At 39.1% G+C, this 26,954-nt stretch overlaps 3 protein-coding genes across 6 annotated transcripts; 2 read left to right on the top strand and 1 right to left on the bottom strand.

Annotated features, from left to right (window-relative positions):
- Positions 1-967: 967 nt before the first annotated feature.
- Positions 968-7,263, bottom strand: LOC146489535 (uncharacterized). The gene is made up of 3 exons (XM_085109338.1): positions 7,022-7,263; positions 2,326-2,637; positions 968-1,342 (listed from the first exon to the last, which is right to left on the bottom strand). Exons 1-3 carry the CDS (start codon positions 7,083-7,085, stop codon positions 1,248-1,250), a joined length of 471 nt encoding a protein of 156 aa, XP_084965464.1. The 5' UTR covers positions 7,086-7,263; the 3' UTR covers positions 968-1,247.
- Positions 7,264-11,060: 3,797 nt separating this feature from the next.
- On the top strand, positions 11,061-16,128 carry LOC146489536 (XK-related protein 6-like). The gene is made up of 4 exons (XM_085111769.1): positions 11,061-11,234; positions 11,315-11,760; positions 13,639-13,789; positions 14,817-16,128. Exons 2-4 carry the CDS (start codon positions 11,342-11,344, stop codon positions 15,621-15,623), a joined length of 1,377 nt encoding a protein of 458 aa, XP_084967895.1. The 5' UTR covers positions 11,061-11,234; positions 11,315-11,341; the 3' UTR covers positions 15,624-16,128.
- Positions 16,129-19,238: 3,110 nt separating this feature from the next.
- On the top strand, positions 19,239-25,232 carry LOC146489537 (XK-related protein 6-like). 4 transcript variants are annotated; one of them, XM_085109317.1, is made up of 5 exons: positions 19,239-19,433; positions 19,520-19,567; positions 21,595-22,068; positions 22,875-23,025; positions 23,792-25,232. In XM_085109317.1, exons 3-5 carry the CDS (start codon positions 21,611-21,613, stop codon positions 24,491-24,493), a joined length of 1,311 nt encoding a protein of 436 aa, XP_084965443.1. In that variant the 5' UTR covers positions 19,239-19,433; positions 19,520-19,567; positions 21,595-21,610; the 3' UTR covers positions 24,494-25,232. The 4 variants fall into 4 exon arrangements, with proteins under 4 accessions (XP_084965443.1, XP_084965437.1, XP_084965450.1 ...); XM_085109311.1 differs by having other exon boundaries at positions 19,240-19,567; XM_085109324.1 differs by lacking the exons at positions 19,239-19,433; positions 19,520-19,567 and adding an exon at positions 19,917-20,059.
- Positions 25,233-26,954: the final 1,722 nt, after the last annotated feature.

A 26,954-nucleotide genomic window follows, 5' to 3' on the forward strand; every position in this document is an offset into this window, starting at 1 on the left:
AATGAGGCAAAAATACAAGGTGCGAGACAGTACATTTCCTTGAACTAACAAATTCGTGAACTATAATGTGCATGAACTGACTATGAACACCCCCGCCGCCTTCCATCATCGTATTCGTTTGTTACAGTCAATCCATGTCACGCATGACCAGTGTTTCCGAGAATGAAATGAACATTCGAATTCTCCTTTGTAATGTCCGGCATTTGAATGGAATGTTGAACTTTTCTCTGGAAATCTTTCCGAAAAAGACGCATTAACTGAATAAAGATTCAAAATACTTAAGAAACAATTGTTATTCTTGAAGTACTTAATACTGTAATTTAAAGAAAAATTCATAGCTTTATACCGTCAAAAAACTAGGGAAATTTCTCAATTCAAATTTACAAAAAAAATGGTGTCGCATGACGTGGATTGACTGTAAAACTCCCTTCCTTCCGACGTGTTGAGGAGGGTGATGGTTGAACACGTGAAAAACGATTAAAAGCCCTTCCCATGATTTATTATTATTATCATTATCATTATCATTATCATTATCATTATCATTATCATTATTATTATTATTATTATTATTATTATTATTATTATTATTATTATTATTATTCTTATTCTTATTCTTATTCTTATATTATTATTATTATACAAAATTCCATTTGGGGATTTCATTGATGACTGCCGCTTAAACGCTAGCCAAGCGTGTCTCCGCTAATTTTAGAAAGTGAATGATGGCGTGACGTTGTAAATTAGTATTTTAGGATCTTTTTAACAATTTTTTTTATTTCATCAAAATTTTAGTCTTACTATTGTTAAAAAATTGTGCTTGAAAATAGCTCTGTTGTGCTTGGAAATAGTCGCTTTTTTTTAATCGAAATGAATTTTAAATATTGAATTGTAAATAGGTTTTAATAGCTCTTTTTTCTACTTTTAACTTGTAAATATCAATTTTGCTTGGAATATTATAATAAAGAAAGATTTTATCATTTTATTATTATTATTATTATTATTATTATTATTATTATTATTATTAAAATAAAATAAAAAAAAGAGACCCCGACCCCGGCCCCACGTTTTACTGACACCCGTGCCAGGCTAGGCTTCCACATTCTACATGACAGTCTTGCTCCCAGAGATCAGCATCTTCGTGCTGCAAGTAGCGCCAGCATGGAAGTAAAACATTCTCCAGAACAAGATTGTCATTTTATCAGTCCACTGTTGTACAGTGGGCCTGGTAATGTTTGCTTCAGTCACGGTCAATTGACATGACAACTTCTTTCCTTTACTGCTTTTGGTGATAACTTGCTAGCGGAGTCATCTTCCAAAGTGGTCTTTGTGTCAACAGAAAGCCCTGAAATTTAATTTAAAAGTAAGAAATTATTCACATTGGATGAGCCGGAATAACAGAACGGAAGATGATTGAAAATAGCGGAGAGAGATGTTCACTAGTGAAAGGAGGAGAAAATGACATGAGGGCAAGGGAAGGCTTACCAACAGCGCAAACAAGAGAAGACATGTATTATTCCAAAGCTAACTATATACATTCCTCAATGCACAAATGGGACAAGCTGATGGTCACGTCTAACGAAGGCCCTTATCTCTCCCTCCCTGCTCCCTCCATTCACTTCCTCTCTCTCTCTCTCTCTCTCTCTCTCTCTCTCTCTCTCTCTCTCTCTGGGAAATGCCCCCAGACCTCTCTTGGTAAGGGTATGCAGAACCTTGAGCCAGCAAGCCGTACCAGGCATGAAAACCAGACATGAGAGGTATGCAGTGAGAAGAGAGAGGAACAAATAGAGAGTAAACACGAGACAAAATAAAGGCCCAAGGATAAACACAAAAAGCACCTAACAAGAAACAAGATTAATCAGCTAAAATTCTACAAAAACACTTTTAAATACAAGGTGAATCCATGGACATTCTAGAGTATGAAAGCAAAATGGGGTAGTCTTCCCTTCTTCTTTTTAAACATTATGAAGTTGAGTGTTAGAAAGGGCAAGGGGTTTTATTCCTTCATGCTGAGAAAATGAAACATGAGGTGATCACATCATATTTATACCAGTAAGGATGGTTGGGGAGGATTATGCCACATGAGGCGTTGGGGTACAGTTTGCAACGCCCCTCATGCTATTCCATATACAAAATAAATGAAACTAGATTTCACTGTAAATCAATCATCAAAATTTCTAGCAATCCCACATTGGAAATGTGCATGCATTGCATGCCTATGTTAAGCCTCCAATTAGCTTCAAGACTGTTAACTCTCTCTGAGCATTCTATCAAAAGTGACTGAGAACATGATCTATTTCTACAGATCAATTATTTCATATTATTTACCTTGGTGACCAATTGCTTCTGTTTTATTGTCTTTAAGCTTCTGATGTGAACATTTACATTCATGCACATTGTCGCCATTTAAGCGGCTGGTACCCTCTGAACTGCGTGGAAACTCCATAGGTCTTCTAGCTACTTTGGCAAACACTTCATCACCATCTTCATCATCTGTGGTGTTTACATCTGCACAAGTGTGGCTGCAGCCATTTTGCTGAACTTTGCAGCCTGAACAGGTTGGGCTTTCGTCAATTGACACAGCTTGGTTGGCAGGACATATTATTTTCACTATTATCTCGTCACTAGAATCATCAGATTCTAGGGAAAAGAAAAAAGTAAACTAAATGAATGGCTGACTTACAAAAAGGTTGATATTTAAATTACCATAATTTCTCTATTAAGCCCCTGAGGGGCTTATTAATGTTTGAAACACATTTGAGGGGGAGGGGGGGGGGGGTAATTAACGGTAATTATCGTAATGCCATCTATGAGTCGTTTATTAACTTGCTTGTGAAGGAAAGGGGGGGGGGGGGGGGCTTTTAGAGAGGCAGGCTTAAAAGGGGATTGGGAGTATGCACAGTTAATTATTAACATGCTATGTAGTTTAACACTGGATGACTATTAATACATGTATATTTTCCACAGTCCCAATTATGTAGTGTTGGACTTTGCAGATCAATTGCCCAAGAAGTAAACTGCCCCTGGTTTATGAGGTTAAATGTAATAATGGTACAACAGTGCATCTGCTGTTAACATTTGAGCCCACAATCTTGATTCTCAGGTCCTGTCAGAACAACAGGGATGTCTTACTTTGACTTTCTATTAGTCTTTTTTCACGGCATCCAGTGAAGGGAAAAGTCAGGCTTTAATAAGAAGTTGAATTCCGGAAAGATTAAACCAAGGATTCCTAAGCAGTAGCACAATTGATCACAAACTATGGGGACATATTAAATTAGCCTTCAAAGCTGGTGGTATTTCTTGAGCAAGGTTAAAACATGAGAAATTGTGAAAATCTCATGTGCTACAAAAAATGACACCTACTTAAAACATTCTACATAATTTATTGATCAATCCAATTAAATTAGCCAATCCATGGGCAGAGAAAAAGTAGTCAATAAAATTAATTAAATCCGTCAAATATTAGAAAGAAAAAGAAAGTGCAAGACAAAATTATGAAATGCTAATTGCATATACCTTGTATGAGCAAAGGATTATCAAATAATTTATGGTAATAAATAAAGGGCTGTCAGTGCATATTAATAACCTAATGCATATTAATAATTAATTATTATCTAATGTTGAACTGTAGGTGCTCAAAAGTTCTGATGTAATTTAATTTTGCATGTGCATGGCCTTCAATCAATCAGAGAACATTTCACTCAATCTTGGTGTTTTCGTTCCATGCAATAAAAGCATCTCCCACTTTTTCTTTGCTTTTCTTTTCTTTTGTTGACTCAATATTTTGTTCCCGTTTATCTGGAAAAGTAACAAAAATCAGGGGGAAAAACAACAACAAAAAAACAGTGATGTTCTTTGACTAGATTAAATGCCACGTGCAAAAATTCAGACACTATTGAACAACATGAAAAAGATACCTAAAATTCAACATAATAATATTATGGTTATTCCCTCAGCACTTCAATTATTTATTTATTGATAGCCAAAGCAAACCAGCAAACAAACAAAGAGGAACAAAATATGTATAAGCCATGTTTTAGTGATGTGCAGTTCCAGAAAAAAATGCACCCACCCCAATGGCCCATGAAAGGTCATTGAAAATTCCTAGGGGGAGGGGGTCTTAAAAGTCAAAATTTTAGAAGGAAAGTATAAAACTAAACTGGAATTTCCTGCGGGGGGGACGGGGGAGATGCAAAACAAAAATATGGCCTCCGTGGAAGGAGTATGAATATTTTCTGGAACTGCACAAACTGCAATCGGTAAAACTAAGATGACAATCACATTAAATGATCGGCATGATTGTGATGACTGTAACTGCTTGGATTAGAAAAATTGAGTTCTAACATCAACTGGAGAAATATTGATAAAATGTGTGATTGTGAAAAATTTGAGAGGCTGAATCTGCTGGAAACCAATGTCAGATGATAGGCCAAGAATATTGATCTCAACAATCTGAATCTAAAATGCCAGTATGCATCACATTTTGCTAGTCGAGTTGATAATATGTTTTTCGATCATGCTTGAACATTCATTTAATAGGCCTTTTCCAAGTTGCTTTGAACCTCTTTATGAAACTGAGACCAAGTGCAAAGTTTTTATTATGAAAATCAGTTTTCATTCATATGCAAACAAAACTAATTTTCATATGAAAAGTATTGCACTTAGCCTAATTCTTTCATAATGAGGTTCACAGGAACTCAGAAAATAATGGTCTATTGCTGTGATGATATTCAGGTTTCACTTCTGGTATATTGTGCTTACAGTTAAGCCGCCGTTACACGTTGAAACTTTTAGCTGAAACTTGTGTGCAACAGCGCTGCGAAACAAGTTTAAGCAGGCGTTGCACCGTGTAACATGGTCGGTTTCGTGAAACTTTTTCGAACTTCCGTTGCGAGACAAGTTTCACGAAAAGTAGAACCGCTTTCTACTTCTGCAACGGCTCGCAACGGTCGCAGTGGTGAAAAAACAAGAGTTTCACCGTGTAACACCGCTTCGTGAAACTGGTCTCGTTCGCCGCTGCACACAAGTTTCAGCTAAAAGTTTCAACGTGTAACGGCGGCTTTACACTGAGGCATTTCTTGTGCCATAGTGCCTTGCGCACTCTAATGTAACTTTTGCTCTGCCATTTTGGATCAGTTATTTTAAACTTGTTAACATCAGACTTCAGTGTCGTCAATTTGCCTCGATAGCAAGTGGCTTTTGCAATTGCTAGAGGTATGTGTAACAACCTTGCTATTCGATTACTGGTCATGAATCTCCTCTTTCAATATATTTATGACATCCAAAAATTTCAAATTGTTGACTCAGTAAGCAATGGTGTGCTTTGTAAGAACATTAGATGCAATTATAAAATAATATTCCACACTGGGTAAATTATTTTTTCAAATGGATTGCTAATTGACTAATAAGAGATAATTGTAAGTTGGTTGCATTAATGTTATATAATCTTTGTCTTTTTACGCACTTAATTATTGTCCAAAATTTTCTTTGATTTCAAAGACAAATGCCCCTATAATTACAACATAAATGACCAATCTTGTCACCCTTCATCATCATGCAAATAAATGTTACCACATCATTTACCAAAAACGGAATCCTTCACAAATCAATCAGATAATAGACGAGTCATTTGTGACAGAGTATAGTTTTACACTACATGTATTTCTAGTTTTAAATTTATTTAGTACCAACTGAATCATTAGAGTTAAACTATCATCAGCTATCTCCTAGTGCAGGGGGAAGGGGGTGCAGGGTACCCCTGGGGTAAGACGACCTTTCTATGGGGACTAATATAGAGAGATTTAATTGATAATTTGCCCACCAAGGAGGGGGAAATGAGGAGTAAGGCACGAGGAAACAAACCTTCCCTGGGAAAGGATAGGGGACTTTGTAAAGCAAGAAGCTATGACATTGTATAGTCATGATTGTAAATGAGGAGCAAACAGACTGTTGTGAAGTTTCTTGGGCTCAACTTGTGCTGTAATTATTGCTCTAAAGAGTAGTGGATTCTCTCAGCTTAGGTAATGTTCTGCAAATCCATTCAACAATCCATGATACCACAGTTCAAGTTAGCCATACAAAACAACATGTTTTCAATAAATATTCATTGTTGCGTCACTTGCCTGTTGAACTTTGCAAGGAGGCATGACCGTTAATCAAATAATTTGCGTATGCTGATTGGCTAATTTGAAAAAAAAAAGAGTTTGTTGGGTGGCCACGGTAAGGTGTGTCGCACTGTAAATGAACATAATGTTCACAGTGACCACGGAGGATCTGGCTATTTTAAGTTCACAATTTTTTTCTGTGAATTGACTCTCTAGGACTGGGGCCAGTTTCTTGACAATTTTGGATAATTTTTTAATATCCCCTTTCAGGAAGGGGAAATTAGCACTTTTGAGAGGGAACTTCCCTTGCCCGTAGTTCCCCAGTCAGGGGACGGCTGATGATGATGTGTATGAATTTAGCCAAAATATTTACACAAAGATTTAGTTTAAATTTAAGGCAGTATGGGAAAACACAAATTAATGTTCTAGATGCTTTATTTGAAAGAAAGATCCTCAGTAAAACTGACTATTATACGGTATCTTGTGTCTGGTGCTGTCTTAATTTTCTCTTTTAAGTCTTAATTATTGCTGTTCAGACTATAATGTGCTCCAGGGCCATTAATTTGAATGAGCGAAATCAGACAGCACTGAACTGATAAACACAGGACTGATCAGGCAATCGCCACGTCAGTTTATTAAAAATCTTTTGCAAAGATAGCATTAAAACATAAATTGACTTTCTAATGACTAATAAATAGTAGTTGCACGGTAAAGTGTGAGCTGGACAAATCGGCGCGGCCTGTGTGATAAAAAACAATCACTCTAAAAATATATCTACATGATTGAATTGATTCTTTCAGTATTGCGACAATGAGATTGCTATAACAGTAGTATTATACGTGTACGCAGTGGACATCAATTAAGTTTAAAAAACAAAACAAAAACACTATTACATGTGAGAACATCGAAGAAATATTTACCATTTGACATGGTTCTTTCCACACTTCTCTCACTCTCAGGTTTGTTCGTGTCGTTAAATTTCATCCTCACTGCTCCTTGTTACAAATTATTACTCTTATGAATCGTATAACTCCTCTTCTTAATTGCTCAACTCGCTTATTGGACGAGAAATTCTTCTCGGAAAGCGAACGGAAACCCTTGATGCAACTGAACTGTCGTGTTGTAACTTTACATCCGGTAAATATAAAAGCGGGAAACACCACCCACGTACGTCACTTATGACCTTGTATAGACTTCCTTTCCAACCTCGTTCTGGCCACGGCCACGGTCCTTTCTCTTCCTCCGAAGAGTTTCACTATTACAAGTTTGGAAGAGGTTTTCCGGGAGTTTCAAACACAGTTGGAATCAAGTTTATGCCGATTAATCGATTTCATTTCTCAAAACACATTTCTGCGCGCTGAAACTACTCCAAACCATTGAAATATTATGTAACAGGCGTCATCAAACGTTTCTCTTTGTAATAAAATAAACCATAAAGTAGTGCTGCTCTTGATCTGAGCTGCCCGGTTTCTGAGCCGTTTTTGCTTGAAATAGGGTCCTGAATTTTTCTGATCTGGTAATAATTAAATGGGATTTTATCGGCCTCATTCACAGAGAGGCAAATCAGGGCCACGATCGACGGAGAACCGGACGTGCACCCCTACCCAAAAATATTCCACGAATAAATTCCCTCCCCTGGGGCGTAATTAGGTACAAAAATCCCGGATTTTGGTCATCAACTGAAACCGTGTCTGGTTTAATCCCTTTTATACATTTGTATATTACTCGTATGTAATCTGTATGTACTCGTAATCATGTCACTCGTATATGTATCCGTATGTTACTCGTATGTCACTCGTATGTATCTGTATGTTACTCGTATGTATTCGTGTGTACTCGTATGTATCCGTATGTAACTCGTATGTCACTCGTATGTATTCGTGTGTACTCGTATGTATGTTCCTCGTATGTTACTTGTAGTATTCGCACCGAAGACATCCTTTTGTCAAGTATCCACGCCAGAATTGTGACCTTGTCCTTCGCATATTCGGGCACTGAAGTAGGCACTGGTTCCTCATGTTCTAGTGATTTTAAACGACAGACAATATGATGCTGATAAGAAGAAAAATGTTAGAAATCTTAGAGGTCGCGTCCACACTAAGTGCGTTTTCAGACGGAAACGCGCTTAGTGTGGACAGGGCATTAGAATTTTACAACGCGCTGAGAAGGGTACGACACCGGCTTCGAGTGATGTTAAACAGCAGGCAGTATTCATATAAGAAGGAAAATGGGAATAATCTTGGAAGTTTAACAGCCAGTGCTGAAAAGGGTGGACAATGCACACTGACAATAGCAAGGAAACAAGAAAATTAGGAAAAATTCTAGAAGTTTTACAGCTTGCTGCAAAGGGTATGACACTTATATTGTTCGAATAAGAAGAAAAATTTTAGACTGTTTAACAGTGTGCTGAAAAGGGTACGATACGTCTAGTTAAGTTAAACGATAGTCGACAGTACAGAAAGAAGAAAAAATCAGACAAAAAAACCTTACAACTGAAGACGGCAAATCAGCGTTGCCAAACTCAAACATTTTTAAAATATCGTGACAACAGCTCAAAAATCAAGTCAATTCGGCCCATATCAGTTAGGGGCTTGTTCATATGGCCCGGTTTCTGAGATCTCTCCTCATCACTAAATCCTCAGTAAACATTTTAGCCTGCGACCAAGCTCACTTGGGGCTGGGGGCCTTGCTCGCAGGCTATAAAAATTTCGTTGTGTTCATATTAGAGGGTGGGCTGGCTCGGTTGCCGAGATCTCGGTTTTTCCAATCGGGATCTCGCCGAGATCCCGTATGAACACTTCAGCCCGGTTACCGGGACGATTTTTTTCTTTGACGGAGCGCGGCTTCAGACAGCGTGTTGAACATGGCGGCAAATAAGCAAATTTCTTCGGCCATTTGATTGACTGTTGACTTAACGTGACAAGTCTAACATACAGAAGCCTCGATTTCGACGCGGACAGACAAACGGTGTGTCCATGTTCGCGCCACAACTCGCCCCCAGGCGATCTTAAAGTGACTCCTTTTCTCATCTCAGCCCGGCCGAAATTTCTCACATGAACCCAAGACAAAATTTCGGTCTCATATGAAGACGCCCCAAGTTAAATAGACCTTAATGTGAAACAAATTACTGCATTATAGTTTGATAGCTAAATATCGATTTATTTTCGAGAAAATCGATAGTAACCGAATTTTGTGAAAATGCCGCTTTTTGAGTGTAAAATTTAGGACGATTTACGAAGCTTTGTGTTACAATGTAAAACAAGCCAGAGAAATAAAATCTATCGTATCTTGGGAAAAGATGTCGAAATGTACGTTTAAAGCAATTTGAGCGGCAAGTTTTAACCTTTTATTATTTTAAAAATCCAGTTACATTTGTCAGACTTACTTTTTTCAAAATGAAAATTAAGATGGCCAAACTTAACCTATTATTTAAACATGTAAGTACCGAATGTAATTAACCGAAAATCTATACATTTTGAAAGTCAAAGAGTTGCTCTTTTTGCTCCAAAAAGGATTGTTTTGGGAAATGATTTGACAATGCGATCAAACAGGGCCGTACCTAGGATTTTTGTCTGTGGGGGCAAACTCCGCATACCCCGCACAGGGGTCTACCATATGCAGACAGGGTTTCTAGTTGGACATTAATTTTGTTTTCACTCCTACACAGAAAGTTGCCTCTAGGACGTTTAGAGAAAAAAAAACAGACCAATGCTTTTTGTTTTAAATTGTCATGATTTTTTATGGAGTTAACGTCTTCTTTAGCTTGAAGCAAACATTGTCTCTCATTTTAAAACACAGCCGATGCACTGCTGTAAACAAAGGGAGAAAATCAATGAGCTTCCACAAATTCAAACGCACTATATCAGCGGAGCGAAGCATTTGCAAAAACAGTCGTTATTTAAATACAATTCAAGCCTTTTCAGTATAACTGTGACACGTTGCATAGCTCTATATTACACGCTACAACGATTACTGACCATTACTAGAGAACCAAAAAACCAAATAGCCGTGACAAGAAACACAACTCCTTGTGACAAACACTAGCCGGGCCCGGCATTGCAACAATTACAGAATGAAGCTCATTGCATGATACAAGCGATGATTAATTTCTGTCCTAATATTGCCAAATCTCAACAAGAAAGGCAGTTAAAACAATCAAGCACTTAAAAGAGCCAAGCCAAACCCAGCTGAAATGCCCTATGTGGCATGAAAACACCGTCGTTGAACACACAGAATAAGAGGTCATATTCAAAACGAAGAGAATTCAAAAGAGGAAACTGAAAAATCATTAGGCGCAAATGACCTGTTGGATGATGAACCGTATGATGGTTATATCCAAACCCGCTACAAATACTTGCGAGCAGCGCAGGCTTTTTAAAACTAATTTATCTCTGAAAAAAAAAATACTTTTATAAGCTAGATTTAAAAAGGCTAAAACACGCGCCAGAAAGTGGCGTAGGCTTGTCAGTCTTTATTTACACACCAAATTCTAAACCATAGGCAGCCCAAACTGACAAAATCATTATTTTCATAAGAAAACTGGTACTGGCTTTTGCCTCAAAAGATTTTACAAAATAATTATTTGTAATTCACATTGAAGGAATATTTTTTCAGTCAATTAGTCGATTTTCTTGTGATCAGTGTGATGTTAGAAACGAATTGAGTTTTCCTGGCGGGGGCAGCTGCCCCCTCTGCCCCCGCGCTGTGTACGGCCCTGTCAAAGATTCCCGCAGCGAGTTGTGCTGTCCACCCCGTGATTCCGCGGGTTTCCGGCTTGTGCAGGCGTGCTCTGTCATTTTCCGGCCGATTAAAACGAACAACCGACAACAATAAAACAAACAAACAAACAAACAAAAAAAAAAAGATTTCACAGGTATTGTCATTCATAACTCGGCCCCAGAATTACGATCCTTTTGGCTAGCACTAAGCCTAAATCACCCGACTCGTAGCGTGACATATAAACCAGTTTATGATTGCATGACGCCGGGACAATGAGATCATTTCGAGTCGTCCGATGATTGGCGACTTTACATTGTAAATAGTGTATATTTGAGATAAGTTTGTTCGCGCAAATCTATGATTCAGCAGTAGTTTTCACAGCACCACTTATCCAAGCATCGACAGGGAAGCTTGGTGAGTCATTTCATACCTTTATCCTTGTAAGCAAATTCAGAGTATTCAATTGATTTGCCTAATTTTCGCTTCGCTTGCAGGCTGGTTCGTAACCTTACGATACAGAAATGAAAGAGATTTTGTCGCACAATTGCCGGTGTGTAAGTTGGAGTCGATTGATAGAACTGATCTTAGACACAAGGCCAAGGGAACCTCCAAAGGATCCTGAAACCAAGATTTGGTACGAGCGAGGCAAATGCACCCGCTTCGACCTCCTGTTTCCATTTTTAACGGCGTTGGTTTCACTGGTAGACATGGCGTTCGATTTTAGAGTTGCTGTTACTCATTATGGCCGCGGTGATGTTGTCTGGGGATCTCTCACCATAGCTTTTGCGTTTGTGTCGCTTGTGTCGATCGAAATAGTATCTGCAAACTGGTATATTGAGGATCAGAGGAGTTTTAAGAAGGATATCTTGAAGAAAAACGGTCTGGAAATCAAAAAATGGTTTTATGGTTGTCACCTTATGTTCTGTGGAGGCCTGCTAAGGTAAAACGAATGAGGTGTGCGGAACACAGTTTTAATGTTCAGTGGAAAAATATAATGTAAAACTGATGGAAATATGAGAGTAAAAAATCAGATTGTGAAGTTAATACAAACTAGAAGAAAGCCAAACGAATCTCGGAAATTAATGCAATATCGACACAAATATATTCTGTAGAGACCTGTTAAGTTGAATTGTGGACTTCAAACTCCATGTGATTTTATTGGGTTTTCAAGAGCTCGAAGTATTGTTTGATTGAGGGATAGTAAACCGGTTGAAAACTTTGAAAGGCTCCGTTGTGGCTAGAATTTCTAATTGAGCACGAGTTATATAAAATGCATTCTTAGGTTCACGTTACTTGTGAGTGACTTATCTTAGATATTTAGTGGTGAAAATCCATTTGGTGATAAAACAACCACACTTTAAAATAACAATAGGTCACGGAAACATACGAAAACACCAGAAAACATAGAGGAGGAAGGGAGGAAAGCCAAAACGAGTGGTGACTGGTTATAATTTAACATTGCATTCAACTAAGACGCACATTTATTGACTTTCTTTCAGCGATGGTTTTAAATGCCTAAAAATCATCTTTGTTTAAGTTAGGGCGTGGCGTATGTAAACATAATACCGGTAGAAGGGCAGTTTTTGTATCGGCAAGGGATGATATGTTGGCAATAGAACCTATTTCGTGTGTTGAAAAACTAAACTCTTGTTATCTACGTTTGAAAAACCTACTCATCCACCATGCTAAAGAATGACGTTCGTTTTGTATATTTCATGGGTTTTATTTTATCTTTGTAAGAATTTTTGTTGGCTGAATCCTTTGTAGATCTACATCACTCGAAATCCATGTTTCACAAGGCTCGAAATCTGTATCTGGCAAGGCTCGAAAACGATCTCACACTCAGTGAAGGCTTAAAAACTATATATCTCAATGACACTCGGAGGTGCTAGAATCTTCTGCATGTGTCAATAAATTTTGATTTGCTGTCTCTATAGCGATATGTCCGTATATCTTTCAACAATTGTTACGCAAACATGCAGTTTGGGAATATATAGTGTTCTTACTCAATTTCTTAGCTGGTATTTAGCTCGCAGGCTCGTGTTCAAAGGCTCAATGTGCGTTCCTGATAATTATTTGGCAAACGTTCATTTTCTTCACAATCTTTATCTTACGTGTTTTCTGGCAAAGGCAGCACTTCACTTTTTTAAAAGCGGATTTCACATGTCTTTCAGCCGAGTCGAATCCAGATTTTCTATTTGGAGAGCCCTTTGTTTTTGAAAAGAGGCTGAATGGTAATCCCTGAAGGTCTTCTTTGGCGAGGTCATTTCTTTTAAAGTGGATCTTTTCGGTAAATGCACGAACAAAAATATTTTGCTTATTTTTTTTCGTGTTATTTTGGGCTAGGTTAGCAGCAAAAATTGATGAATGTGCAAGTTTTCTTTTTTTCTTTTTTTTTTAGAATAATCCAAAAATTCCTTTAATCAGCCAGCTATAAAGCTTTTTCTTATCAAAACAAACTAACGAAAAAAAAAAAAAATTGAAAACAGGTTGCCGTGTCAAAAGGTCGAGGTTGCTAAGGTTTACAAACCCTTTTTCCGATTTTACATTACTTTCAGCCATGAAATCCGTTGAATCTCAGATCGAAAATGTTTTCGGTTTTACATAAAGGAAACATCCAAAGTAAGTTATATAATTATGAAGTTTTTCTTTGTGACTCCAAAAGATACTGATCAAATTTGCTTAAACTTTGCGAAATCCAGTCTTGGCAATTGTTTATCACATAGTAAATCACGTGAAACTTGAAGTCATAATCCCATCTGTGTTCTTCACGAAATACTTGGTATGGACTACAAGGACTTGTTTTTCTTCGTTGTAGATGCTGTCAGATATTCAGGACTGTGCGAATGATACGGAAGAGAAAAGGCGAGTCACCGGGCGATAAAGAGAGGTATCGACTTTACATCGCTCAATTGCAAGACTCCAGTGCTCTTGGCGTACTCGAGGCTTTTATGGAGGAAGCTCCACAGGTAAATATTTTTTCGCTACTGATTGGTAAAGTCAAAAACTAGACCAGGTTTAGAGTACTTTTCAACCAATAATAGCTGGCATTTGCCATGCGCGAGTCTGATTGGGTCTCCCATTTAGCTGGTCTCTTCGCCAATGAACAACCCGGCAACACATCACGTGATCAGTTAAAATCAATCTGTCTGTGAGGAAATTTACATGAATTTTAGTCGTGAACTATAATCGCTAATAGTCAATGATCGTGCACATGCAGTGATTTTTGAAAAGTAAAACTCGTTCTATTTCTTTTGGGCAACCATTTTACCCACAAATGATTAGCTTGACTTCTATTTTCCCTTTGTAGGGAAGGATGTGACATTCAGCGAGGCATAGTCATGCTGATTCAGTTAGAAAATGTTTTCCTCGTTTTCTTGACTAAAGGAAGTTTGTTGTATTTCTTTACTCAGATGAACCATATTCAATCCATAATCAATGCACAGTAAAGCAAAAACAGAGCAAACGCCTAATTACTTTCGACTCTCCATTGGAAACTGTTTCTATGCGCCGTACCACTGCCAAAGGATTACTCATGCTTGGAACAGGCATCTATTTCAGTTTTTCCCAATATTTCAGTAAGACAAGACAAAACCTCAAGGTGTGGAAGAGTTTGCTTCACAATACAATATAAAAGGAATAAGCCTTGAGAGGTCCGGTGTTTGAACCGGGCCTTGTTTACTCTTTATTAACGAACAACACCCTTTTTAAGGCGCCCCATTGTAGTTAAATATTACCCTACAGTGGAGATTATTTTGGACCTAGAGGAGCAACCGAACTAGTACATCGGAAGGTCCTAGGTTCGACTCATGATAGAAGCACTCCAATTTCCTTTTTCCGAGTATGCCTGTATCACTCATTGACTAACACTACCATTCTCACAACTCGTTTCTTAAACAAAAAAGAAAACGGGTGAAATAAAACACGTGAGAGTAAATAGAGAAACGATTTTAGTTGTTAGTTTTTGTCAGCTAATGACATGAAATTGTTTTGCAGGTCTCGTTACAGCTGTACATCTTGTTACGCCGAGGAAGTGTAGATCTAACATCGTTCGAAGACCTCATTGTGGCTCTCAGTATCCCTAAATCCCTCGTTCTGTTTGCATTCAACCTTCTCATCTACGCAAGGTACATCCGACTTGCAGACGAACAGAGCCAACAGCTGAATTGGTTTAGTCTAGGCTCTGTGTTCTTTTTCATATGGCGTGTGTTCATGCTCACATCCAGAATACTGGCCCTCGCTCTATTTGCCTCCTACTTCACTCGTTTCGTATTTGTGGTTGTTGGAATTCACTTTGCAGCCTCGTACGTTATGCTTTGGAGACAAGAGTGCGAGTACTTTGAAGGCGAACCGTTCAAACAGAGATTCTTTAGATGCGCTATTGCGTATGTGCATGTATTCTGCTTTTTCCCTTTAGAAGGCAAGAACACAAGGAAGTGGGGGTATCCTTATTACATACTGACTCTTATTGAAAACTTGGTTATGATTCTTTGGTGGACTTTTGTCACAAATTATGGTATGAAGTTCCGCGTGGCAATGTTAGTAATAGAATTGGCAACGTTTTTGATCGGTCTAATTTCACTGATTTTGTTTTACCGTTGCTTCCATCCGTCGTTTCACTCAACTGTAGACATAGCTAGGGACGAAACGGATGCGGCAGGCCGTGATTCAGCGCTAAAGATGATTTACAAGCGAGGTCAGTGGCCGACTAGACACGGCAAAGCCTACAGCAACGAAACAGTTTCAGCGGTCAACATAAGTTATCTTGATATTGAAACCGCAGGGAACGGATGCAATATTTAGAAATGATTTTAAGAAGATAAAAAATGGGGTGGGCAGGTGCCTGCCATTTGGACAGGGCGTTGCCAAGATCCGTTTTCTTAGATGGAGTTTTTCAAATCTGGAACCAATTTACCGCAGCTGTAATTGAATAAGTCAGAATGATGACTCGTTACATATACTGGCTGGGAGAGTCTGTAAATGTGTAGCGAATAAAAGACATATTTTATCATATAAACTATATCTTTGTTATTTAAAATATAACCTACTTTCTTGAAGCGGCACAAATGATCCGGATCCGCTCTTGAGGAGTTCTTCTATCAACGCGAACTTTGAGAATATTAAAAAGGAAATGTCCGTAATTTTTGCGAACGCTGTCTAGATCTAGGCAGGGCGGGGATGGTGGACTGACGGTAAATACCTAAACACTCCTTGTGAGATTGTCCCTGAAGTAACACCAGGGACCTTGCGTAACTAGGATGGCAGCGCCAAGAATGCCAAACTAAAGCTGAATTCACATTTTTCTAAGCTACTTCGAGATTATGCGTGGTTCAATTCTACCTGTTACCATCCCCCCCCCGGGCACACCCCCGGGAAAACTTGGCCCGTCTGGCCCGGGGGTCGGGAATTTCCTCAAGCGGTCTTGCCCGGGGGTAGGGGGCGGAGCAAATCGAAATAACTACTCACCCAAGGACTTATGGGGTGATAATGGCGGCTAACTACGCGGAAAAGGCCACGTTTTTTCGCTGGCAAGTCCATTGAGTACGTTAGCGAATAGCTGAACCAGAGTAATCTGTCGAAGCTGGAAGCTCTGTTTGAATTTAAGTGTTATTGGTAATTTGTTGCAGTTTATAAAATGAAAATACATTTTATTTTATCGATCTGATGGAGGCGATGTGATTTATATTTTCATTCATTACTTTAAAAGCTTATCCCAGAGCTTGATTTGACGTAAGTATCCGAATTTAGTAGCTTTATTTCGTATATTCAAGGCTGTTTCATTTTTATACTTTTATCTTAAAGGCTAGGTATACGTTTTGGGTAAATGTTTCGGTTCCCAGATTTGTTCTCAAATTTTACAGTTGGTTTTCTGCATGCAATGCGTACGCGTCGCTTCGAATTCAACTCGAATCTGCGGCAATCAGCTTTGACTTCTTTAAATATGTATACGCGTTCGTTCTAAAAGTTTAGGATTTTTAGGTTCCTGGTTTTGTTTAAATAAAGAAATAAATCATCAAAACGAAGCAGTTTATTTTTAGTCCATGTCATGAGTCCCGGGGGTGGGGAATTGTCTCTTTCTGTGTGCCCGGGGGTGGGGAATAGGACGTCAAGTACACAAATGCCCGGGGGTGTGCCCGGGGGGGAGATGGTAACAGGTAGAATTGAACCACGCATTATTCCAACTTGTTCAATTTGTCTGATATGACTGAACATCGACGAGCTGAACTCGTAGAGACGACTTTCAAGTTCAGAAATAGGAAGGAAAATTCGCCCATGCACGTTCACATTTTCCACAGAACCTTAAATTTGTTCATTTTGCGTTGCTGTTGTGTATGAGAACAGCAAAGAAATGCACCAAAATATGTAACGCACACTCCCAGCCATTATATATTTTCCTTTTTCTCTCACATTTTTTTTCTGTACCCTCCCACGCAGACGTCATTTTCAAAACCCAAAAATGTTTGTCTGACAACAGAAACAAAAAATAATTGTCTAGGTTTGTTATAAATTATCACCCCAGTACAATAAAACTGTCGATTAGTGCCTCTAGCCAGAGATAGAGTAGGTCGGAATGGATTGAAACTTGAAAAATATTAGGCTAATGTTTTTCAAGTTCCCTCACTTTTGTTTCCAAAACACGCTAGAACAGATCACGAGTTGTTCCTTTCAAGAATTGAGTTGATTTCTTTCCCCTCTTTGTTCTAGAATTATTTTGTAGCAAAGTTAAGGTCTTATTTCACCATTTTTTTTAACAAAAAAGGTCAAAAACCCCATGATACTTCCCCTTTAAAAGATTGCCCACAAAAGCCACATACAAACTACACTACGCATTGAAGGACGAAAAACTGACTACCGCATAATTTATGGGATTTTGCATGCCGATCAAATATTAAACCTTGAAGCTCCGACTCGTTGCAACAAAACCGAAATTAAAGTATCACTTATCTATACACAATGTAAACTTTTAAATTTTCTCCTTAGCTTCCTCAGTCTCAAGTATTTAATTTTGATCCCGTCCTCAGTTGTTTAGTTCTTGAGTTAAAGTTTGCAAAAGAGAGTGTCTTGTATTTGTTTAATTAAATGTAAATAAACACCAATGAACAACAACAACAGCAACAACAAAAATATGACCATGACCTGATTCCCACAAACGTTTGCTTCAGCGCTTGTACTGGTCTAGTTGCCAGAAACAGCACGGTGAAAGAGATGCAAAATAGCGTGCACGAGAAAGGAAAAAACGTAGTATTTGATCAAACCAATAAGAAACAGCGGACTTGTTAGTAATCCCTCAAACGGCATTTTGTTGGGCTTGTTGGTCGTGTAAAGCAAACAAACAAACAAACAAACAAAAAATAAATAGAAAGACTCAAGTTTCAGGGTCGCTAAGGCGCGCAGAGCTCCGCTATAATCGAATATATAACACACTACTCAGATTACCGGTCAAGATTGAAATAAGGACGAAAGTCGAAAGCCTTTTACAAACTGAATAAACACTCGTGGAAGCGGAAACCACAAACTACGTGAGAGAAGTTACTTCCTGTAATTCTACGAAAACTGAACACGGCATGCTGGAAGTCTTAACAAATTGCAGTTAGTTTTTCATGCGTCTGTCCTTTTATTGATGATAAATTCTGTCATAAACATTGCCAAAGTTTTCTGTGGCAATCTGACAATGTTACGACGAAAAAAATAACTGGCGTCAATTGCATTAACAAACGCAAATGAACGAGGTTCAATGATCGCGAGCTAATAGAGTGCAAATATGCAAGTTATATGGAAAGAAAGTAAACGTGAGAAATCAAAACATCAGTTTCCTCGTTCTAAGGGATTCCAATTTATTAGTACTAATAAAGTTTTTTAAAAAGTTTTTTAAAATATGAATTACCGCCTGAGAATTCCAGACTCATAGACTAAAAGTCTGAAACAAGAACTAAGTAATATACTAAAGATCAAACAATCGAAAATTCGAAATTGACCACAATTCCAGCTGATAATTTTCTCAAGGAAAAAAAAAAAAAAAAAGAAAGAAAGAAAGAAAACGAAATCCTCTGAAACATTGGTTATTTCGGTATTTCGGCTCCGGTAATTTCAGTTTGAACTTACCGCCGATAATGAAGGTCAAACCTCAATAAAGATCCTCAACTTTCCGCTCCAGAGCTTATTTTTCACTTTAGTATGTCTTCTCTTACCTCAAGTATTAACTCTCTCTCATTCAAGAATTCTACTTTTGAGTCTGTGTCCTCGCCAAACACCAACACCACGCTGAAAGGTTCAATTTTTATGCCGGGCGCATCTATCTCCGGCTTTTCATGCGTCTGAACCAGGGATCACAAAGTCGCAATTGATCGCAGGGGTCGGGATCACAGACGATCGCAGGAGATAGAGCTGGCTTTGTGGTTCTATCTTCTGCGATCGAGTGTGATCGCGATCGCATCGAGTGCGATCGCGATCGGAGGATCGCGGGATCGCAGACAATCGCAGAAGCCTGTGCAGTGTTTCCATATGATCACAAACGATCGCAGACCGGATTGCGATCTGCGATCCGCGATCATATGGAAACCAGCCTTTAGAAACCAAAAATGAGAGGAGGAAGTGAAGGCGATTTGACGAATGGTAAATACTTCCGAAAATCAAACTTTAATAGTTGCACCACATCTACACAGCAACAGTACTTTACAGACTAGGTCTACCATCCTCAGAGCGTGGAATCAGCGAAGGATGATGAAACAAGTCAAGCCGAACTGAAGGTACCTAAATGTATTCTAACTTCAAATTACACTTTGAGTTTCGAAACTTGAATCTCTTGAATTGGGGTAAAAAGCCAGTATTCTACGGCTTTATATCTGGTGTGCTACAACGATGGTCTGAGATTGCCTGATGAAGAATAAAGCGTGCTGATGTATTTTGTAATTGATTTGAGCTGTAGTGCATTTGAGATTGCCTCAGTCGCCGTTCCACTCATGTGCCTAACCTATAAATTCACTTAAGTTCGGAGCGACTTTGCAGCGACGACAGGAATGATTCAGACGTCGCTCGCACGCTATCGCAGCGTGCTTCCGCTGTAGACCTCGTATGACAGAAGTAAACACAGGTTGCGCAAGCTCAAGCTGTGAGCGATGATCATCATCTTGCATAAAAGCGGTCGGGAGTAGAAAACCGAGGAAACGATAACCCGTTAAAATGGTCTCAAATTCGCAAAAGAGGTAAACAGACAACAAGCAATATACCGTAGAAGCAAGGTATGTCATTTTTATTAGGCACGTACCAGTATTTCTACCTTCTAAACCCGATCGTAAACTCTTATATCTCCTGGTAGTATTTTCGCCGAGCGATGATTATCCGGCGTTAAACAGCGGTCACGCAGTTCGAGCTTGAGTCCCCCGTAAACTACAGTACTTAACGGGCTTGTGCCCTCTGTACAAACTTCCTCAGTGATTTTGTATCATTTTGATGTCTCTTGTCAGGATGAAACAGCAAGTAAAACAGGTTTATGCCAAAATATTAAATTCCCTATATACACGAATGAGCTTGGCGAATATCGAGCGTATTTCGTGACTTGTCACGCTATGCGGATTTGAGCTCATCGGCATAATGATACCTCGTCGAACAGATATAATGATGTTTGCCACAGCAAATCAAAACTGTTGTACCAAACTGATTCGAACACCGCTTCTTTACCGCACATAATTCATCGAAAACCTGTCGATTTATACTGTTCGCGCATGAGTTGAGTGGCATTTGTGTAAGGCCTAAATACCTTTGCTCAAATATAATGTTAGCTTCACTTCTTTGTTCAACTGTCAAATTTCCCGCTCGCTCAAGGACAGCCGGAATAGATAGATGAGCCCACCGTAAAAGTTTTTATTAACTTTGTTTTACGTGTTTTGGCGCATGGCGAGAACACAGACTCAATAGTAGAAGTCTTGAATGAAAGAATCGTTTTAATACGTGAGGTAAAAGAAGAGAAACTTCGGTGAAAAAAAAAAGAAAGCTCTGGAACGGAAACTGAGGATCTTTGTTGACGTTTGACCTAATCGACGTTGAGCGCGATCGAATCAATTTGAAACTGAAATTACCGAAGCCGAAATAAACAGTGTTATATATTTTTGAGAAAATTGTCAGCTGGAATAAAGGTTAGTTTCGAAATTCGACTCTTGAGTGTATTACTGAGTTCTTGTTTTAAACGTTTAGTCTATGAGCCTGAAATTCGCTCAATTATGACGAGGAAATTGATGTTTTCATTTCTCGTGTTTTTGCATATTTGCACTCTATTAACTCGCCATTGAACCTTGTTCATTTGCATTTTGTTATTGTAGCAAACAATTGACGCCAGTTTTTTTTATCTGTCTGTCCTCGTATCGATGATATATTTTGTCATAGCATTGTCAAATTACTAAAGAAGAGAAGAGGATCGAACGACGCCCAAAAAACTGACTGCAATTATTTGAGACTTCCGCCACGCCGTGTTTTTCGTGGAATTACAGGAAGTTATTACATGTATACACTTTTTCTCTCACGTAGTTTGCCGGTTCCGCTTCCACGAGTGTTGATTTGTTTAAAGCTGGGATAAATATCTGAAATTCGTATTTCACTACATCAAATTTTACATCAACGGTGATCCCAGCTTTTTTTGCAAATTTCACTCGTAAAGGCGGAAACCGATAGGTGAATTGAGAAAAATTGTAAAACGTGTTTGTTAACATACCTTTAGCTTCTCAGCCAGGCGTCTCCTTATTCAAGAAATACTGATGATATATATTTTTAATCTTTACAGGCCTAAGATTTGCAGTATGTCACACATAGATGCTTCTGCCCAAGAATGCAGTGATGCAAATGCGTCTGTATGCACGAAAATCGGAAACTGGTGTCGCCAAATCTTTAACAAACTTAATGACAATCGACCAAGTGTAACCGAAGAGACTGACGAGGCAAAATTCTGGAACAAAAGAGCACAGTGTGGTCGACTCCAGCTTCTGTGCCCTTTATTTACTGCCTTTTTGTTCCTTGCGGATGTTGGCATGGATTGTGAAATAGCTGCCACGCATTTCCAGCAAGGGGACCACAGGTGGGGTGCGTATACACTGGGCGTGGTAGTTTTCTCGCTGATTATAATTGATGTCCTATCAGCGAGTTTTTATTTCTCTGATCAGAGGAATCCTGGAAAAACAGAGTGGCTGACAAAGAACAGTTTGCAAGTTAGACCCTGGTTTTATGGGTTCCATTTTATTTTTTGTGGTCGTCTTGTAAGGTAAGATTGTGTGCTGCATGGTGAATACTTATCCACTGTTAATCAGTTGAAATGACTGTACGTATTACTCTTGGGACAAAAAGCACTTTCCTCGTGTGTAGAGGAAATTCAATGGGTACAGTCTGCTCCAAGGCAACCCTCGACATTTTCGTAAGTTTCCCTAAACGGTTTTACAGTCGATAAATTACGCGGACTAAATTAAAATTTTTGGCCTAACCAACTTTGCTCAACCCAATCTCGCCAGAAGTCTGAGAGCAATAACTCGCTGTCGTTTTACCTCAAACTACCATTTGCTTTAGTCAGTGCGCTCCAAAAGGGCCGGTTTAAATCTTCTCAAGTTTTCATTAGAAAGGCAGGAGTACCCCACAAGAATATTTTAGTAAAAATTTTTGTCTCCTGTGTCCTTGGTCATTTTCTGTAAGCTAACACAAGTTTGATCATTTCGCCGGCTGCTTTTGCGGAAAATTGCGGAGTGTTCTAAGTAACGGAATTTTATTTCGCGATTTACGAGATTTTGTTGGCTTAACGAAAATGCTAGCTGACTTTATTTCGCATTTTTAATGCGATATTTGTCTATCCAAAGACAAAAGGAATTAGTTTTCCAGTGTTTTGAAATTTTGAGCTGACATTTTGCCAAAAGAAAACTCTTGATTTTCTTTAAAACTAAATCCACGATTTGAAACTGTCTCAATCTTGTGTCAGGCCTTAAAATCTCCTGCACTTTCAAAGAGTTTCAGCTCTCGTCAGCTGTACATAAGTTCTTGTTTGGCTTACCAGACATCTGTTTCGTACTTGCTCGTTTTCAGAGCCTTCCAGATCTTCAAGACCGTGCGTTTACTACGAGGAATCAAAAATGCACATCCTGATAACATTCAGCGATATCGTCTGTACATTTCCCAGTTGCAAGAGTTGGGTACACTCGGGGTTGTGGAGGCTTTTACTGAAGAGGCGCCGCAGGTAATGAAACTGATATTGATCATGTTTTACAGCTTAATCTACCTCTTGAAAGAGCCAGGATATTAATAGCAGGGCCACTAGTCTATTAATTGTTGGAGACTCTTTGTCTCTCTAACCCAAATATAAACATGCTGATATTGCTGACATATTTATAACGCAAACAAAACTGCAGCATTTGCAGTGGGTAAAAAGTGGAAAGTGAACCCATGAACTAATTCCCACTGAGTGTTAGCCCTAGTAAGGAAAATGGTAGATCGGCACGACTGAGCTACGAAGCCAGACGGCAGTAAGCGGTGGGTGATAATGGCATAAAGGTAGTTAGTTGTACAACTTCAGACTGTGAAGAGTGGTAAGGCCTGAAATCAATCACTAAAGAAACAAAATCTCTGACCGGTATTTCTTACCGTAAACAGACAGGTCTGGCTTATTCAGGCCTTAGGTTCGGCTTCAAGCGATTTCTTAAATTAGCTATTTAGTTTTCCAACCTTCAAACCACCATTTTATGTAAAAAAAAAAAAAAAAAAAAAAAAATGACTCAGTGTTGAAGATCACCGAGGTCGGGAAATCGACTAAAGGCCATAAATGAATTTGAATGCATTTCGTTGAGGTTGTTCTGAAATTATAATCAAATAGTTGATCTTCACAAAAGGATGTCAATTAATTTAAAGTGGTCAAACTTTTGTGCTTTAAAGCGTTAAATTGTACCATGCAGATAGAAAGCAGTAGTTGAAACTGACTTAAAATGTTTATATCCATTTTCCAACAGGTTGCCCTTCAGTTGTACATTCTTCTTCAAAAGGGAGCCTTTGACTGGTCTTCATTAGCGAATGTCCTCGTAGGAATAAACATGATCAAGTCCTTGGTTCTCTTCACCTTCAGTCTGCTGAATTTCGTCAGATGTCTTCGCCTTGGAAACGAAAGCAGCGAGTTGCTGGAGCTGTTTAGTTGGGCTTCTTTTCTGCATTGTGCCTGGCGTCTATTCATGCTCGTTGCTAGGATACTAGCACTAGTTCTTTTTGCTAACAGATTCAAACATCTAGTGTTTGTAATTGTGGGGTTCCACTTTCTGTTTTCCTTCTTCCTTTTGCTTGGGCAACCGAATTATTACTTCAAGGAAGGATCTGCTAGAGACAGGTTGCTCAGATGTGCTTTCACTTGTATTAACACATTTTGCTTTTTTCCTTTGGCGGGTGAAAAAACTCGAAGATGGGCCATTCCTTACTATGTCATGACCTTTGTTGAAAATTCAGTGATGGTTCTTCTCTGGTATTTCTATAGCGATTTTGGTCAATTTTTCAAGGTTATCATGTTGACAACAGCGTGGGGGACGTTTCTGATCGGGTTTGTGTCAGTGTTGCTTTATTACGGCGTTTTCCATCCTTCCATAAGAAGTGGCAGGAACGCTCGCCATATTGAAGCTGAGGAGCGCATTAATGGTGTCATTGTACAGTATGAAAGTACGGTCTGAAACATTGTTTTGAAGCGTGCGTTCCAGAAAACGTGGGGGGACTACCACTTTGTCGCCCAATCCCCACGCGTTTTCTTGGGGGATAGCAACATGTGTTAAAGTTAATATTAACTTTTTTGTTTTTTAAATATTGACAATTGTGTTCTGGAGGCTGTTTTTTGGCCCGAAATAGGTTATCAATGTTATCATTTTTAAAACATGGAAACTCAGGTTTACCAGTTAAAACGATTCTTTGAGAGCTAGAAGTCCGGGATAAGCAGCTGAAATAGTGATATTTGAAAGACTTCGAAACCGTTTGACGGCAACCCATTGAGACCCTCCCATAAGCTCGAAGACAAAAAAGCAAGAAAAACCAACGATAGAATGAGAATAAAAGGGAAAGCAAACGGGTTATGAAACCACAAGAAAGTTACAAGGACTGGCGGGCTCACCAATTTCTCAGTTCTGTGTATTTTTTTAAAATAAATTTCATACATGCAGTGTGCTTTATATTGAAACACACACTTTTCTGGGTCGTTTATTTTACAAATTAGCTCATTGCAATAAAGATTGATGTCAATATTTTTCGAGAAACAATAAAAGATGTTGAGGAACTATGTAATAATTAGCATGAAGACTGGGTAACTATAGGATTTGCCCAGCCGATGATCATGTTGTAAATATTCCGTCCAAACTTAGTTGTTAAACAGACTTATTTGCGACTGTTCTGAGTTGAAATAAAAGCATTAATGACGTTTCAGTTTTGGAGTTCGTGAAAACTAGAAACCCTTCGTACCAAATAACTAGCTTTCTCGCTTTCTCGAACAAATTTATATTTGACCTTAATGGCAAAGATAGCAGAAAATCAATATGATAGCAGTCCACAAAATACCAATTTTTATCCAAGAGTCAGCAACACGGCATGCGTATGTGACATGATAGGGTGTGGCCTGCGAGCAAGTAGGCAGTATTCGCAGTATCCAGCAATATCGCCGGGGGAGGAGGGGCCGAGGGGGTAGGGAACAATAGAAAGACTGAGGGGAAAGGAGTGCCTACTGCCGGTTTGAATCGAGGCATATTCAGATTCTAAAATTAATTGCCCTTGAACGCGAAATGACCTTTGGAGCCTGATGTTCGACCATAATCCCGTTAGTCACCATGTAAACTGGAATCGATTTTGTTTCACAAATATGAACGAAACTAAATCAACCATTCCGTGACCTCAATACCCCTCTGGTGAAAATTGTATCCGCTCTTGCGTCCACTGGGCGAAGGGATCGCCTCTCTTCGCTTTCGGAAAAACGGATACGAACTTCCGAAAGGAAATTAAAAGCCTCTTTCTTTTTTGTGCGCGCATGAAGCCACATGAGCCCAGCTTGTTCCTCCAACCGCGCCCCAAGCACAATAGTTTGGACAAATTGACGTTTTTTCCCGTGCTAAAATTGCACAATGTCATGTTAACCTTCAGTAAGTTTACCCGTTTGGAACGTGCCAGATTCAGCAGATTGCTTTGTATCAACACAGGGAACCCACACAAACTGTGTGACCGTTTGTATTTTGAATTTATAGAGGAAATGTATGGGAATGTCGAAAAATCCTCGTATTATCGTACTAGATTGCGATAAATATTCTACTATTACACTCGAGTGAACGTCCAACGCCGAACGATTTTAGCAACTTGAAGGGTTCGGCGTTGGACGTTCACTCGAGTGTAATAGTAGAATATTTATTGCAATCTAGTACGATAATACGAGGATTTTCGACATTCCCATACATTTCCTCTATAAATTCAAAATACAAACGGTCACATAGTTTGTGTGGGTTCCCTGTGGTATCTAGGCTCGATTCGATTGGAATCGAGCCTACGTGGTATCAAGAAGCCACGAGACCATTGGATCTGTCAGCTTACTTTCTCGATATAAGGCTAATACACGCAATTTCCAAGACCTCAGAGTAGCGATTATTGACAGACTCCAAGTCTCGATGTATTTTGGTTCGTGTTTTTGTGCAGGCCATCATCACACTGACTGTGTACGTGTTTGGGCGTTGTATCGTGCGTGACGTGACAAAGGTTGCGTGTCATAACACACGTTGTGCAAGATCGTAAGAAGAGGCTAAATAAACGGAGGATAGCCATTGGGGGGCGGGCAAAGGTCGCAATTATGAAGTAAGCTAGTGCCAGCAAATTTTCCAATTGTTGGCAAAAGAAATGACAGATTTACTACAACTACTGACCTTAAATGGCTGATAAATGTGCAAAGGTCGCAATTATGAAGTAAGCTAATATCGCAATGATTATTAAATTCATGCAGTAGCAGTACCGCCCCCCCCCCCCCCCCCCCAACCTCCACGGCACTAGCGGGCATTTTTCAACATTGTCCGTCCAGGGGATCGGACATTAGCCTACCCCCGGGCATTTGACGGCCTTAGAATCAGTGTTAGCCTGCGTAGCTGGCGGTTTTTATGGGTGGCTCACCAGAAA

Source organism: Pavona decussata, unplaced genomic scaffold, assembly GCF_977016875.1.
Source record: "Pavona decussata unplaced genomic scaffold, jaPavDecu1.1 SCAFFOLD_6, whole genome shotgun sequence".
Classification (NCBI taxonomy): Eukaryota; Metazoa; Cnidaria; class Anthozoa; order Scleractinia; family Agariciidae; genus Pavona; species Pavona decussata.